General features: G+C 34.8%; 1 protein-coding gene across 2 annotated transcripts in view; it reads right to left on the reverse strand.

Annotated features, from left to right (window-relative positions):
• Positions 1–6218: 6218 nt before the first annotated feature.
• Positions 6219–18176, reverse strand: part of ADAMTS20 (ADAM metallopeptidase with thrombospondin type 1 motif 20) — a 163781-nt gene continuing 151823 nt past the window's right edge. For both annotated transcript variants that reach the window (XM_023643400.2, XM_001488308.6), the window contains 2 exons: positions 10071–10175; positions 6219–7769 (listed from right to left, as the gene is read on the reverse strand). In XM_023643400.2, the coding sequence (XP_023499168.1) occupies positions 7680–7769; positions 10071–10175 (195 nt within the window). In that variant the 3' untranslated portion in view covers positions 6219–7679. The remainder of the gene's footprint in view (positions 7770–10070; positions 10176–18176) is intronic.

The following is an 18176-nucleotide window of genomic DNA, read 5'->3' on the forward strand; positions in this document are numbered from 1 at the left end:
GAACCCAAGTGTGGACTTACTCTGCTTGTCAGCCATGCTGTGGAGGCATCCACGTACAAAGTGGAGGAAGATTGGCACGAATGTTAGCTCAGGGCTAGTATTCCTCAAGCAAAAAAAAGAAAAAGAGGAGGACTGGCAAGAGGAGGATTAGCTCAGGGTGAATCTTCCTCACCACACACACACACACACACAAACACACACACAAAAAGTGGTATATACAGAAAATGGAATATTATTAACCTTAAAAAGGGAAGGAAATTATGACAAATGCTACAACATGGATGAACTTTGACTGGGGAGCTATTGTTTAATGGGTACAGTGTTTTAGTTTTGCAAGATGAAAAGAGTTCTGGAGATGGATGGTGGCAATGTTCACACAAAATATGAATGTACTGAGTACCGCTAAACTGTATATTTCTTAAATGATCAATGTAGTAAATGTTATGTAATGTGTATTGTACCACAACAAAAAAAAATTTAAAGCAAAAAGCCAACTATGTGCCTAACCTAGTGCCAATAATTTGCAGATTATTATTTTCAGCAACAAAGTGAGGAAGGTACTGTTTTTTTTTATGATTGGCATCTGAGCTGATATCTGTTGCCAGTCTTCTTTTTTTTCCTTCTTCTTCTTCTCCCCAAAGCCCCCCAGTACATAGTTGTATACTCTAGTTGTGAGTGCCTCTGGTTGTGCTAGAAAAGTACTCTCAAGACTCAAATTTATAGTCGCAACCATGAAGTTTGGAAAGATTAAGTGATTTTTTCTAAGGTCAGAGAGCTTACATAAACAACAGAGCTGGAGTTTAGACCCCCAGAAGCTGCCTTCTACTCACTCTAGTTCTTTCAAAGCTCTTTTCTATATTTAAAATGAGGGACTGTAGCTAATTTGCACTTTCTACTATTCAAAGCATATTCACAAACAACAGCTCATTTGACCTCATAATTTTTATGTTAGAAGGGTAAGCAAAGAAATCTTTCTTCTACCCATTTTACAATTTACAAATTTGAGGTTCAGATTGTGTGTTTTTTTAAGAGACCCCACAGTTAGAAAGTGGCAGAGCACCTCAAAAACTCAGGTCTCCTTAACTACAAAACATTGGGTATTAAACTGTGAGAGAAGCATATCTTTGCTTTGTTTGGTTAATTGAACAGTTTCCATTTAGCAAAAGTGAAGGAGTGTTTTTCACTCTCATTAAATACTTAATAGCTTTGTTTGTATAACAAATAGTAACTGCCGAGTAAGTCATCAGACACAAATTATATATATAAACTTTTAGGGCTGGAAAGTACCTTAGAAGTTCTTTCTTTCTTTCTTTTTTAATTGCGGCACTGGTTTATAACATATAAATTTCAGGTGTATGTCATCATATATATTGATTTCTGTGTAGATGTTCACCTCCCAAAGACTAATTACCATCCGAAGTTATTTATTTCAAATCCTTTATGTTACAGCTGAGGAAACAAACCTAAAGTTTATTGTTACACTATTGTTAATATTAGAGCCTGATCTAGAAAGCATGGGGTGTCTCCAAGCCTTTTCTACTATTCCAAGTTTCCTCTGTTTATAGCATAAAGATTCTCCAAAAAGATAACTGCATTAAAAACAACTTCTTTATTTGCTGCTGGAGGCCAAGGAAGATTTTATATTGTTAAGAATGTTCTCAGATTGAAGTAGTGAAAAAGACACATGTATGTTTTGCATGATAGAGATATCGTTATGAATATGATATGGATATAGGTATCAGTGCTAAACTGGGTTAAGGATAACTCAAAGATGGTTTGCATGTTGCGTTGCAAGGCAGAGGAAAATTAGTTTGACATTTTTTCTTTATCTTACTGAGGAATAGTTAAGAATGGCCAGCAGATGCCACTGTTGTCAGTTGTAAATAATTTTTCACGTTTTTAAATAAAGATGAGTCATTACAGAAAAATGGGGTAAGTGCAACAAAAATAATCATGTTATCTTTTTAAAAATAAGTAACAAAAGCAATGCATAATTGGATCTTATTATTTACCTTTAAACGAAACATTTACTTAGACACTTGGCAACTAAAAGACATGAACCAAATTACTAGAAAAAAATTAACAAGGAAAACAGTAAGTCTTCTCTGTTTGAAAAAAATAATCTTATTTAAAAATTAGAAGTCGATGCAATGATAAATGTTGCCTATAGCTATATTTAATAGCAAAAATATATCCTATTCTGATGAGTGACACCAAGGAAGAGTAAAATAAAAAATCAATTGTCTTTTTTTTTTTAAGTTTGGCACCTGAGCTCACATCTGTTGCCAATCTTGTCAATCTTCTTTTTTCTCTCTCTCTCTTCTTTTCCCCAAAGCCCCCCGGCACATATTGTATATTCTAGGCTATGAGTGCCTCTGGTTGTGCTGTGTGGGACGCCGCCTCAGTATGGCTTGACGAGTGGTGCCATGTCCACACCCAGGATCCTAACCAGCGAAACCCTGGGCCACCGAAGCAGAGCATGAGAACTTAACCACTTGGCCACGGGCTGGCCCCTCTGTTCTTTTTTTCTTATTATTGTGGCAGTTTCTGCCATGACATAAAATGATGTGTAAAATGGTGATGTTTCTTAAGGTTGTTGTAAAGATAAAATTAGATAAGGATGTAAAGTGTCTCTCAACACCTGGCACAAAATAGTAGCTAAACAAACACTAATTTTTACTCAAATAACAGTCTTGGAGAGCAGATAGGATGAGTAGTCATAACTCTAATCAAATACAAAGTAGAAAACAATAAGGGACATAAGAAAGGAATAGAATATTACATGAGAAATTAAAAATAAAATATTCTAGACAGAATGGTCCAGGAAATATTTATGGAAGAGGTCACATTGACTTAAAACTTGAGAGAAATTTAAATATTTCAAATATAGAATAATGTGAGATAATTTTATTTAAGGTGGAGAAAGAGTGGGATATGAGAGAAGAACAAATTAAGCGTGGTACTCAACCTGTTATCATTCCCACCACTAGCATATCCAAAATAAATTGTATGTTTCAAAGTCTGTTTAGAAAATAAGTGGCGGAATTTCTGAATTTTATAACTGTCATGGTTGTGTAAGAGAATAATTTTTTTCTTAAGAAATACATACTGAAGTATTATAAAGTAAGAGGTCATGAGATAATCAACCTAATCTCAAATTATTAAGAATAAATTACATGGGTATATGGATGTCTGTGTATATATCAATATGTATATATAAAAGAGAGAGAGAACGATGAAGCAAATGCAGCAAAATGTCAAAAATTAGTGAATCCAGCCAAAGGACATATGGTCCCTATTTGTACTATTCTTGAAATTTTTTCTAAGTTTTAAATTATATCAACATTTATAAATAAAGCTTAAAAATATGTAGATGAATAAAGACATTCAGATAAAAGAAAGCTGAATTTGGGCCAGCAGACTCACACTATAAGAAATTCTAGAGAAAATTCTTCAAACTGAAGAGAAATGATAATAGAAACTCAGATCTATAGGAAAGAATAAAGAGAGCAGGAAATAAGAAATATGTGGCTATATGTAAAGGATAATTTTATATTATCTTATTTACTTATTTAATTATTTTTTTTTGGTGAGGAAGATCAGCCCTGAGCTAACATCTGTTACTGATCTTCCTCTTTTTGCTGGAGGAAAATTGTCCCTGAGCTAACATCTGTGCCAATCTTCCTCTATTTTATATGTGGGATGGCGCCACAGCAGGGCTTGATGAGTGGTGTGTAGGTCTGTGCCTGGGACCCGAACCCGAGAACCCCAGGCAGCCAAAGTGCAGCACGTGAACCCAATCACTATACCACCAGGCCGCCCCCTTATTTATTTTGAAAGGCATTTCATTAAAACAAAAATTTATATAAAAATGTATTTGGAGTTTATAACATTCAAGATAGATTGTGATAGGTTAAGGATATATATTGGAATCGCTAGGACAGACACTAAAAAAATAAAGAAATGTACATAAAAAGAGAATATAAAATTGAAAAAACTAATCAATTAATTCAAAAGAAGGCAGAAAAGGAAGAACAATGAAAGAAAGAACGTATGAGAAAAATAGAATACAAATAACAAGATGGTAGACTGAAATCCAACCATATCAATGATTGCATTAAATGTAAATGGCCTCAAATTCTTCAAGGAAAAAAGAGATTGTCAAATTGGATTTAAAAACTAAAAAATACAGAATAATTATATGCTATTTACAAAAGACATTTTAAATATAAAAATATATATCGGTTAAAAATAAAGGGTGGCAAAAGATATATCATCCAAACACTAATTAAAAGAAAGCTGATGTAGCTATTTTAATATCAATGTAAACTTTAAGGCAAGAAGTATTACTAGAGATATATAGGAACATTTCATAAGGATAGGAGGATCAAAAAGATGTCATACTATCATACATGTCAAAAAGACATACTCATAAACATGTATGTACCTAATAACAGAGCTGCTAAATTCACAAAAAGAATTGGCAGAACTAAAGGGAGAAATAAACAAATCTACAGTTATAGTTGAAGGATTTAACATTAACAGAATTAATAGAATATTAGCATTCTATTAACAGGATAATTTCATCAATAGTTAATAATTATCAATACTACAATTAGAAAAATAATTTATACTACAGTTAGAAAAAATCTCAATACTATAATAAATTGACAGTACAATTAGAAAAATTATATCACAATAATTGATCCTGCAATTAGAAAAAATAAATAAGGATATAAAAAGATTTGAACAGTGCAATAAACTAACTTGACATACTTTAGTTACATAAAACTACACAAAATTGCTGCAGAATACACATTATTTCCAAACACACGTGGAATGTGTACCAAGACAGACCATATGCTGGACCATTAAAGAGTCACAGCATTTCATGGAAACTCTCCCTCTCCCTTGGCAAATGCTATTCAGAAATCAAAAAGAAAAGAACTCGAAATAGGTAATTGTGCTCAGCAGTTAGGAGTTCATTTGTGATTTTAGTGAAAGAAGTATTGACGGGATATTGAGGGTTGGAAGCCATGTTATAATGGACCAAAGCTTGAATGAAAGGTAAAGATGAAGGGCCATGAGGATAGCTGTTTCTCTCAGGAAGTCTGACAATGAGAGGAAGAGAGAGTGAATAGTGATGAGGGGCGAGGGGGAGTTTTAACGTGTTTTTGGATGAGGAGAAGGAGCCAGTGAAGAGAGAAAGGAAAGGGAGAGACAAAAATTTGTGGGAAAAGGTCCTGGAGGATTCCGAGTGGGAGGAAATCAAGAGCAGAGATTGGGAAATTAGCCTTTGACCTGAGCAGGGAAATCTTTTCTCATTAAAGAGTAAGAAAAATAGGTAAAATAGATATAGAGAGCACTTCATCTTAGATGATCAACAAATATAGAAAATTACTGTACACTGCATATTAATATTTGCAACTAATGTAAGTTACAATACAAAAGCATGTTTTTTGATAAGGGATTCTCATGTTTTAAATTACTTTCACATAAAAGGGAGGTGGGAAAGGTGGGGCAGAGGAGAGGCAAAAGTGAACAAAAAATGAACAAGGAATTCTCATACTAGGAAACCTAGTGGCACACAATAAATGAAAGGATTCCCATCTCATCTGGTAATCAGATAAATATAAATTCAAACAATGAAACGCCATGCTATACTCCATCAGATCAGAAAAAATAATTCACATGTCATTGAAGATGTGGATACTCTAAAAGTTTTACATTCTGCTAGTGGTAACTTAGGTTGATTTAACTGCCTTGGAGAGTAATTTGGCAATTTCTGGGGAAGTTGAAGATGGATGAGTGTAACATATTATTGTTCACAAGGATCTCCTCCCTCCTTGGGAGAGGATTGTAAGTCCTCCTCCATCTCCACGTGTCTGGCCATCCTCTCCCATAGTGGGAGTATATTTCCCTGCCCCGCTGACTAGGATTTGATCATGTGATTTTATCTGGCCAGTTGAATATATGGGTATTCCTTGTATGAACGGAAGCTTTTAAAGGCATTGCAAGTTTTTGTTAGTTTCTTGACCGCATTTCCTCTGCCATGAGGAGGGTCTACACCAGACAGGAGCTATTTCAACAGCCCAACTGCAACAGTTTGAATAAAAACTTTCTTGGATTTTCTGAAGTGATTTTAGAGTTATAGAATTTGGGGGGGGGGGAGGATTCTTTTTCCCACGTATGGAAAATGAAAACAAAGTGCTAATGTATCACACAAATATGTTTATTATTTAAATGTTTATAAATTATAAGATTTTAATTATGAATGAAAACATTTCTTGAAAATGTTACACATTTCGTATTAATGTTTGTAACTGGTTTAAGGCACATAGTGCAAAATACTTCTTTTCTGATACAGAGACCCCCAAATGTTTATCTAACCACATTGGCACAAAATTGCTTTAGTACCTTATATGGTACAATATACCCCTAATAAATGTTTGGGAAAAAAAAACTTTGTGGGTAAAACTAGTACACTACTATTTACTGACAAAAATCTATTAGTAGATTCAGTTTTTTGGTTTACAGAGTAGGTTGCTATAGAAAAATATTATTTCTCTATCATTCTTTTAAATTCACATTATTATATAATATGCAATTAAATTATCCACCTGAAAAAAAATCTCAATACCTGAGAATTTGTCCATGAATAGTTAATTTTTATACTGTCTTTTATATTCTGGTTTTAAGAAACCCCAGGTATAAAGTAACTTGAAAATCTCTAATAAAAATTTTTCATTTGCAAACATAATTTTATGTTTACCAAAATAGGATCTTCAAAATGTCAATAATTCTCTTTTCTATATTTGATTAATAAAATACAGTACATAACTTTGAGAAAATACATTTTTAAGAGTAGATATATACATATAAGAGTTATAAAGGCATAATAGAACATAAACATTATAAAAACAATGTATTGCTCTTATAAGTACAATAAAATTAGAGGTAGGTATTTTAAATCAAATTCTACTATATCATGTCTTCTTCTGTATTATACCCACAAAATTTCATATTTAGTATTTAACCCAAGCATATGTTTTTAACACAAAATTTGTACCAAATTTTTAGGACTTTTTTTAATTTGAAGCACCAAAATTCACAATTAAAAATTAAAAGAAATATAAAACAAGGTATCTAAACTGTATCAGTAGAAAGTATAATGGCTATGTACTTTTCTGATGTGACTACTGAGTTACCATTCACCTGACAGATTCAATAAAGATTATAGTAGTTTTGGATGAGTTCCTCTCCTAATTTTTACTTGCTCCATTTTAACAGGAAGTACAATTAACATTTCATTGCACAGTAGGATATAGTAGAGGTTTACAAGCGTGTTTATAGGTATAACATAATTGTGGTCCAGTCCGAGCTGTGAACAGCAACATTATCTTTGTATAATTCATTCAAACATTCCTGTATACCCTACCATAAATTATTATGTCCTTTTAAAAAGATTCTGATTAGAGTCATACATCTAAGTTTAACTCTGAAGGCCTTGTGAAAATTAAGCAGTGACTTAACTCCCTGATGAGCACCCTGAAAAAAAAAGGCACCGATGTGTTGGACATGGAAACCTCAGGAAGAGAAGACTGAAGAAATGAGCACCGGTTATTTGAAGATCCCAGAGAATAGCTCCTCTTTGGGACATGCTTCCCACTTCTGCATTTTCATATTACTTGAATTGGAAGACCAGTAGTCATGTGAGGAACACACTTTCCACAGAACCCTCCACATCTGCCGTAGACTTTGGTTCCATCCTGAAAATAGGAGAGGAGGAAATACAGGAGAATCTTATCCAAGCTGGTATCTGCATATACAAGGCAGAAAAAGCAAGTGCTTTCAATCATATGGCTGAAATCATTAGCTGAGGTTTCCTAGAACAACTGAGTTTGAGATCAAAGGTCATGCCATTTCAGGATTAGTTCAAATTTGTAGTCACAGTTATTAGATAATCTGAGAGTCATGTTAGCTACTGAATGATTATAAACCACACTATAATTTACACAATTCATATCAATCCACTTATTTTTCATCAAGCTGTCTATTTACTTTGGTAAGTTTCTTAAAACCTCTCCCAATTTGCTGTCCAATATTTACATGACTTCATACAAGATTCTCATAGACTAAATAAAAGAAAGATACTTATACAAACTTGACCTTAACTGTACACGAGTCATATTCTACCCCATTAATCTCAAACATCTCATGGAAGCATTAGAAACACAGCCTAAGAAAATATAAAAGGTGGTAAAATGGGGGGACAAAAAAGCCAGGCTGAAATTATAACATAATTATAAGTATAATTAGAAAAGGAATTATGAAGGGAGATTTTTTTAGAAAGGAGAGCTGCTCATTGAGGGATGGACGGGCAGAGTTGGGTGAAAGAGTGGTCAGAATGTGATAGATTTTTCTCTCTCTACTGCCTCCCATCTTTAGGTCCAAAAGTCAAAAGACTGTGAAGAAATTTTGCTAGAATGAGACAAAATAGGCGGAACTCCTGTAGTTTCTGGGGAAGGTAAGTTTATTTTCCTGTTTTTTTAATCAAAGGAGGAAGGGTAGAGAAGGAAACTAGGTTCCTGGAACATTTGGGGATAAACAATCTTTTGAGATTAGGGGCTTTTGAAGTTCCTCCTTCCTTCAGAAGCTCTTTTATCTCTAGAGAATCAGAGTAAATAGAAAAGGGAATGGCAGTTAAAAATTCCAGTTTATATACATTCCTACTTCCAAAGAGATTGCTTGAGTAAAAACTTAATCTTGATTAAATGTGCTGGCAAATGAAATATGTTTGCATTTCCATAAGTATATTTGGGTTTCACAAGTCTCAGTTTCACACTAGACATCAGATTTCAGGAAATACTTTCAAGTGCAACATTTTTGATTGATGTCGAAATTCTCAATTAGTTAATTAGTCTTTAGAATAGAACTTAAATAGTAGCAAAAAGACTGATCGTACTAAATTTCCTATCTACCGGTGACCTCAGCCAGAGTTCAGTCTTTACATTTAACCAAAAGACATCTAGAACATTTCATTGAGCTCTCTACATTTATACCTCTGCAGAATATAATTTAAGTAATTAATTCCCATTCTTCTGCCAAAGGGGATTAGACCTAACTATGCCAAATAAATCGTTCAAAATAAATAGCCTTTTGTTTTGAAAGCCTACTGCTTATCCATATGACAGGAATAATAAAAATTAAAATTCTTTAATTATTAATTAAAGCACAATTTCATAGTCTTCAGAAATAGAATGTTTTAAAGGCTATAAATGTCAGAAAATTGAATTTCATTTAGAAGTACTATTCCTATAAATAAGAGTGTAACAGATGTCACTTTTATCAAAAGAAAGAAAAATCATAAAACAGTAGAGTGGGCAGGAGCTGTGGATGTGCTGAGGTATGGCAGTATAGGCGAGGACACTTACCGATCCTGATTTACTACAGACAGAGTCATGCATTTGCAACAGGCTAACTGTAAGTAATAGAAGCCGTAACATGAAGCGTATGTGCTCGTCCACCATACCAGCCACAAAATTAAATGGATTCTACTTTAGATTGTGCACATACTATAGAGAAAAACCAAATACCAATGTTATCTAGATAAAAATAGAGGAAAATATTGGTACCAACGTAAAAGATAGCCCTAATTCTTGAAGAAACTATGAAGGATAATTGTTAAATGGTAAATGGCTCTAACATCACCCCCATCACTAAATCAAAGCAGGGAGGTAAATAAACCAAACATTTATCCCTCACCACAAAAGATTAAAACCTACAAATCTTTAATGATTAAAGTATAGCTAAAAACACTACCTCTTTTTGAAGTCCTTGCATTTCAAGTCATTAGCCCCAAATTTGAGCTAGATAAAAATCTATATGCCCTGGCATTTGATATTTCATGTTCAGATACCTGTAGCCTGGACATGAATTTGTATGCGTACAAAAGCTATAACTCGTTAGTCATTAACTTCAAATAACTCTCAATTTAAAGTAGAGGACTTTTAATGCTAGTTCACAGCGCAGAAGTATTTCAAAGAGCCTTTTTGTCCAGCAGAACTTACTTGTGATCTGTGGATGATGACAGAGGCATAAGTCCCCTGCGCAAGCCACTTCGCCGTGCTGGCTATCTTCATCCCAGTTCCTGCCAAGTTAATGCTGAACTGTCCCTGGATTGCAAGCAAAACAAAATAAATATAAATGGAATTCATAAAACATTTAAGAATACTCTTGGCTGGAAACATCTGAATGTAAATTATATAAGAAAGGACTCAAATTTCTTTTCAAGGGTCTTTCTTTATAAAAATGAAAAAATATTGATACAACCTTATTCTAAAGAAAATGAACCAGCTAAAGATTTTTAAAATTGAATACAAGTAAGTCTTCTCAATTACAAGAGACAACTGAATTAATATCACACAATGTCACTGGTGCAAAAGTAATTCTGTCCAACCCTAAGACTCCAAGACTTAACGGCTAGAGCTAATTTTCCTATAGTGATAGGCAAGTTCTGACGGAAGAGGTGTTCACAGGAACTAATACCAGACTCTAACACTTCTCCAGTTTCAATATTTGACCCCTCATTGCCAACTTCCCTGGTAAGTTACACCTGTTTAATGTATTTTCTAGAATCTTCTGTTGCTGTGCCTTTTCCTCTAGTGATAAGAATATTATTTCTTAAACCACCACATGAAACTACTGAATATGGTACTATTGTCCCAGCTATTAAGTCCTTTTTAAGTATCCAGAAGTGTATGTGGACTGTGGGCTGCCACATGAGTTACACACATGGTGCGTGAGCCCCCTAGTGGCGTTATGATCTAATTTTCTTCAAGTAGAAGAACCATTTTCGCATCAAAGTGTTTTAGACTATCTCTGTTAACTATTAAACTTGAAATATCTGTTGACTGAGAAAATGAGTGACTAAAACAAGTAAAATTTGTATCACAATTTTATGATCTTGCAGTACAGAATTACATTGAAAAGTAGAGTGCGTGCTAATTAAGCCTACTGACAATGTTCAATACGCATATAGATTCAGAACAGTGTTAAGACGTTCTTAGACCATATCACAATATCCCATGTCCTAAGACTCATGAATCTTGAGCAAGACTATGTTAAAACATTGGGAGTTATATTAGGTGGATGAAATATTATCTTGTCATGAAACCAAAGGCTAAATAGATTTCCAATATATTTATAATATGAATTTTTACTATTGCTAAAAACAGTTAGATATCGATTTACTTTGTTAACTTAGATTTTTTAACAATCTTATATATTGCTGATTTAATATCAAAATAGAGATGCAAATACATTTATCATACGATAGTATACGGAGGATTTTCCATAACACAAATAATTTGTTTTAGATAATTTTCAAAGAAAATTTATTACACACGTCATTTGGTTATGAAATTTAGAATCTGACGTGTATGTTTGCTTCATTGCTAAATTCCCAGAGCCCAGAACATGGCCTAGGTACTCGATAAGTATTTTTGAATGGATGAATTAAGTGTAGCATTATAAATACTAAATTTTAGCATTCTAAAAGTAAATACTACGTACAAACACATCTAAGCCCTTCAAACTCCATAATAATCAATGACACTAACACTGGACACATTAGAATTTTATGTTGGTGAATACTTGAATGAGAAGAACTAATTCTAAGGATATATTCCACTCTTTGACTTTTCATCAATCTAATACAGGTTTTGCTCCATCCCACATCAACCCACAAACAGGCCTCTCACCAAATAAAAGTCCTTAAAAATGAAAATATATTCTGTGATATAGGTCTCCGGTGATTAACAACTTATTGAGTGCCCAGGTTAGGTCAGGCAATGTTTTCACAACCTAATCGTGAGACTTTTCCGTTCATTCTTTACCTCTCTGTTCAAGGTTATTAGGAAGCATTCAAACGTATCTACACTGGAAGTGAAAGGAAAAACTCAGATTGACTACTGAGAGACGTAGGCAGTCATTAACACAATCAGTTGGGTCTAGAAATATCTGTGGTTCCATTTCTACAAACTAATTTTCTGAGCTTTACTTCTGTCCCTAGTCCTCATTAAAAAGCAACACAATACAATCTCAAAGAAATGGTAAAACAATTCATCTGAAATTTGAAATGAGGTTGATAGAGGTAAAAATACATTTCACTCATTTGTTCAAAGTTAATTGAGTGGCAGACATGGTGTCAACTACTATGAGAGCACAGTGACAGATCTCACTCTAAATCTGATAAGTGGAGAACGGATTGGTGGTCACCAGAGGTGGAAGAGGGGGGTGGAGGAAATGGGTGAAGGTTACCAAAAGATATAAATTTCCACTTATAAGGTAAATTCTGGTGATGTAATATGCAATATGGTGACTCCAGTTAACAATACTGTATTACTATATTTGCTAAGAAAGTGTATCTTAAAAGTTTTAATCACAAGAAAAAATTTGTAACTATGTATGGTCACGGATATTAACTAGATTTATTGTGGTGATCATTTTGCAATATATACATAATCAAATCATTATGTTGTACACCTTAAACTAACACAATGTTATATAACAATTATATTTCAATACAATTGGGGAAAAATAAATCTGATAAGTGAAATGGCCTTATGTGCATAAATAAACGTAATGCAATGTAGAGAATTATAGGTACTTACAAAAAAGGTACTTGAGCATTTCTATGGGACTTCAGAAGTAATAAATGATTAAATATATGTATTAATTAATCAACTCCAATACTTCATTTAAGGTTAAAATTTAATCTTTAACTTGAAAAATTAGTTCAATATATGAGTTGCCACAAAATATAGTTTTTTTAAGTAGTATGAAGTTTACCTCCTCTTCTACTCTTCTGATATTTTTTAGAAAAGGCCACATAAGAATTAAAATTTTGATAGTCAAATCACAAGTGGAAGTTAAAGTGATGCAAAAGACCTAGGAATTCAACAAATTGCAATGTCTGCCCTTGAGTAACTGGCTGCATCAAAGAAAAAAGTAGTTAAGGATATAAGACAGAGGAGAAGCATAGATGTAGAGGCAAATTTTAGTGTTCCACTTCTTTGATTAATTAGTTGGTTCATGTGTGCTCATTACATCATTGTGTTGTACAATTTGAAAATGTGTTGTACAGGGGCTGGCCCTGTGGCTGAGTGGTTAAGTTCGCGCGCTCCGCTGAAGGAGGCCCAGTGTTTCATTGGTTCAAATCCTGGGTGCAGACATAGCACTGCTCATCAAACCATGCTGAGGCAGCGTCCCACATGCCACAACTAGAAGGACCCACAACGAAGAATATAATACGACTCCGTACCAGGGGGCTTTGGGGAGAAAAAGGAAAAAAATAAAATCTTTAAAATATATATATATGTTGTACATATTTTATTATGAATGGGATCTATACATCTAATGCAATTCCAATAAAAATTCCACTGCCAATTTTTTTTTTTAAAGATTGTCCCTGAGCTAATATCTGTTGCCAATCAATTTTGTTTTTTTCTTCTTCTCCCCAAAGCCGCCTAGTACATGGTTGTATATTCTAGCTGTAGGTGCTTCTAGTTCTGCTATGTGGTACCCTGCCTCAGCACGGCTTGATGAGCGGTGCTGGGTCCATGCCCAGGATCTGAGAACCTGTAAACCCTGGGCCGCCAAAGCAGAGCACACAAACCCAACCACTCAGGCACGGGGCCAGCCCCTGCCAAGAATTTTTGTAAATGTAGTGAACTGATTCTAAAATTTATATGGAAAGACAAAAAAATTAAAATAGTTAAAACAAGTTTGAAAAAAAGAATAAAGTTGAAGAATCCACACTATCTTATTTTAACACTTATTATAAAGCTATCATAACCGACACAGTGCTGTGTTGGTGAAAAGAGAGATGTAGATCAATGGGACAAGATAGAGAGGCCAGAAACAGACCTATGTAAATATGTCCAATTAATTTTGAGAAAGGTGGAAAGGCAATTATGTGGAGAAAATATTGTATTTTTAATGAATGTTGTTAGGACAATTGGATATTTATATGCAAAACCCCTCAAATTTCAAACAAAATTAATTCAAAGTCAATCATAGATCTAGATGTAAAACATAAAACTACAAAGGTTTTTGAAGAAAACACAGGGGAAGATCTTTGTAACTTGCAGTTAGTCACAGAGTTCTTAAATATGAGATTAAATGCACAACCCACAAAGGAAAAATAGAGACAAATTTGACGTCATCAAAATTTAAAATTTTGCTCTGTGAAAGACACTTATGAGAAAGAAAAGATAAGGTTCAGACCAGGAGAAATATTCGCAAATTTCATATCCAACAAAAGACATATGCAGAATATTTAAAGAACTCTCAAGTTTACACAGCAAGGAAATGAACAACCCAAGGAAAAAAGAAACAGCAAAAGACTTGAACACCGGGGCAAGCCCAGTGGCACAGCAGATAAGTTCACACATTCCACTTCAGCAGCCTAGGGTTCTCCAGCTCAGATCCTGGGTACGGATCTATGCAGTGCTTGTCAAGCCATGCTGTGGCAGGCATCCCACATATAAAGTAGAGGAAGATGGGCATGGATGTTAGCTCAGGGCCAGTCTTCCTCAGCAAAAAGAGGAGGATTAGCGGCAGATGTTAGCTCAGGGCTAATCTTCCTCAAAAAAAAAAAAAAAAGACTTGAACATACACTTCATCATAGAAGATATACAGATGAGAAATAAGCACATGAAGGATGCTTAATATCATTAGCCATAGGAAAAGGCAAATTGAAATCATGATGAAATACCACTGAAGATAAGGAAATAAACAAACAAAAATCTTGACAATACTAAGTGCTGACAAGGAAGCAAAGCAACTAAAACTTTAATCTTTGCTAGTGGTGCAGTCACTCTATAATACAATTTGGCAGTTTCTCATAAAGTTAAACATGCACATACCATATGACCCCACAATCCCACTCATAGGTATTTATCATAGAGAGATGAAAATGTATGTTCACACAAAAACCTGTACAGAACTGTGCATATCAACTCTATTCACAATCTCCAAAAACTGTAAACAACCCTTTTTCTTCCAACAGATGAATGTACAAACTGTAGGACAACTGTATGACATCCAAATGATGAAATAATTATCAGTAACAAAAAGGAAAAATTAATAATACATGCAACAAAACAGATGGGTCTCAAAGGCATTATATTGAGTGAAGGAAGACAATCTCAAAAGGTTACATACTGTATGATTCCATTTATATGACGTTTCATAAAAGGTAAAACTATAGCGACAGAACAGATCAGTATTTACCAGGAGTTAGACGGGAGGGAGGAATTAACTCCATGGAGGGAGTGTGAAGGAACTGTTCTATATTTTGGTTATGGTGATGGTAACATGCATCTATACTTATGTTAAAACTGTATACCAAAAGGGGCTGGCCCAGCGGCACAGCGGTTAAGTTCGCATGTTCTGCTTTGGTGGCCCGGGGTTCACCAGTTTGGATCCCGGGTGCAGACACGGCACCGCTTGGCAAGCCACACTGTGCTAGGCGTCCCACGTATAAAGTTGAGGAAGATGAGCACAGATGTTAGCTCAAGGCTGGTCTTCCTCAGCAAAAAGAGGAGGATTGACAGCAGATGTTAGCTCAGGGCTGCTCTTCCTCAAAAAAAACTGTGTACCAAAAAAGGCAATTCTACTGCATTTATGTAAAAAAAAATTTAAATATGAATGAGTATAACATCTATTTAAAGAAAAAATTTTCCAGTTGCCTTGCAAACAAAACTTACCTACAAGCTTTATGTAAGAGACATACTTAAAACAAAGTGATTCGAAAGGGCTAAAATTGAAATGATGGACAAAAAATATACCAGGCCAATGGACTTAAAAAGAGAGCAGGGGTAACAATTCTGATAGGGACAGAGAAGAACTCAAGTTTCAAATCAGGAACACATGACAAAGAAGTGCTAAAAACCACAATCTACGACGAAGACATACCACATGAATATTACACATCAAGTAACACGGCATCTTTCATAAAGCAAAAACTACAGGAGATGCAAGGAGACATACATAGAAACACCCTAATAATAGGAACTTTTAATATGCCACTTTTAGTAACAAGACAGACTAAGTGGGCAAAAATAAGGAGAGAGATTATCTAAATAATATAATCAAAAGGGTAGATCTTACGGATATATATCAAACCCTACACCCTGATAATAAAGACTATATATTCAAAATATTTAACAACTGGTTCTACATACTCAAAATGAATGTTGGCCTTGATCCACTGGCACTGGCTGAATGTGGTTATTTCTCTTGCTCTTATGTAATCTATATTAATTACAAAACAGCTAAAGAGATACACATTGGGTTTGTTTTTTTAAAAAATTTTTGTGGCTTTGTGAGAAGTACCAAACGTTTTACTTTACTTCACTTTTGAGATATATATATTCTAAAGTCACATCACACTCCTTAACTTCATCTTATATTGCAATGTGGCAAAGTTTATTTTCCCTAAAGAGTGCCATATGTGTCCATTCTCTTTTTAGCATTCATGTCCCAGGGTGCCCTGTCATATGCAAACACAGAGGATGTGGTTTTGATGAATCCCAAACAACAGAATAAGTTCTTTCTGTGACATCAAACATCTGGAGAGTATTCATGCAAATGTTGTGTAACTTAACACACAATCTGGTTTATATATTTGACAAAACATCTCCAAGAACACCGGGCAGTTTGTATTTTTGGTAACAGTACCCTCAGGCAATTGAATACAGACTGAATAAAGATGGGCATAGCTCCTTTTGAGAGCATGCCCTATGCCCAATAGCATCTAATTTTGGAAATAGAGCTTTGCATTCCAGAAATGCTTAGAGAACTATGGGAGGGAGGCACCTCACCTTGATGGGCAGAAAGGTGTTTTTTATTACTGGTTCTGCCTCTGACTTTGTCAAGGATCTTGGACAGATTGTTAACGTGGAGTGTCTGTTTTTCCAACTGTAAACTGGAATTACCCAGTTTTTAACTACATAACTTTCTCAAGATATCATAGGGGAAAAACTGGAGTTATATAGAAATTGGAGAAAAGAAGTTAGAAAGAAATGGAAATACCTCTCCTCATTTAAAAACCTGATTGAGCTAACATGTCTTATTCAGATTCCATACTCATCAAGAAATACTCTGTTTATAATAATTAGCTTTTTGTTAAGATATTTCCTATAAGGAAAGTTCACCAATGAGACAAAAGGAGTTTTGATTCCATTTGACAATCATGATTTACTTGTATGTCAGTCTCCTGTGAATTTTGTTCATATCTCATTGACCAGATCTTCATAAATTCAACATTTAATGAAAAGAATCAGATTCCTAGAACTTGGTGACCTTTCCGAAGTAAAGGCATCTCTGAGAACTTGTATTAGCAGACTGTTCACATCTCTAGGTGGCATTTTCAATTTACTGATAGTTATACTCTTGATTGGTGCAGGTAAGAACACAGGACTCCATTTCCCCCAGCTCCTTGTTAGGGCTAGGCTTTCTCCTTGGGAGGGCAAGCCACCAGCACTCCTCATCTCACCCAGCTCTGTGCTACAAAAGCTCTATTATAGGCAAGAGTAGCTGAGAGTCTGAAGCTCCCTTCTTCTATTCAGCCCCTACTCATAGAACAGATCTACACGAGGCATGGCACGCCAAGAACACAAGGCCCAAATCATCCCCACGAATCACTGATAAGGCAGAGTTTCCACGCTGAGAAGGGCAAGCCAAGGATACCTGGGCCTATTGCCATGACTCGGCATCCTGCTTATAGAGCAGGGTGTTACTCTGAGAAGTGGGCCTTACTCCTAGATCCATAGAATTGGTGCAATGTGTTTTCCTAGGGGGAGAATCAAGATGTAAGAAGAGAATTTTTTTCCCTAAGGAGACAGCTTATTTGAAACAGAACATAGGAAGTTCAAGCCTAAAGGTGCCATTGAAAACAAGATTTTGGTGGTGTGCAGTTAAGAGGACGGTGGTGATAGCTTGGTGAGAGCAGCAAGCAAAATGGTAGGTAAAATTTAAGTTTAACAGAGAAAACCAGGGAAAGAGACAGCTAAGAAGGGTTCCTCTTGAAGTCTGACCTGACCTCAAAGACTGACCTACAAGATTACTCTGGCCAAGGGGCTGGAATTTAATTGATTATATTGTGGAGT

Source organism: Equus caballus, chromosome 6 (assembly GCF_041296265.1).
Source record: "Equus caballus isolate H_3958 breed thoroughbred chromosome 6, TB-T2T, whole genome shotgun sequence".
NCBI classification, from domain to species: Eukaryota; Metazoa; Chordata; class Mammalia; order Perissodactyla; family Equidae; genus Equus; species Equus caballus.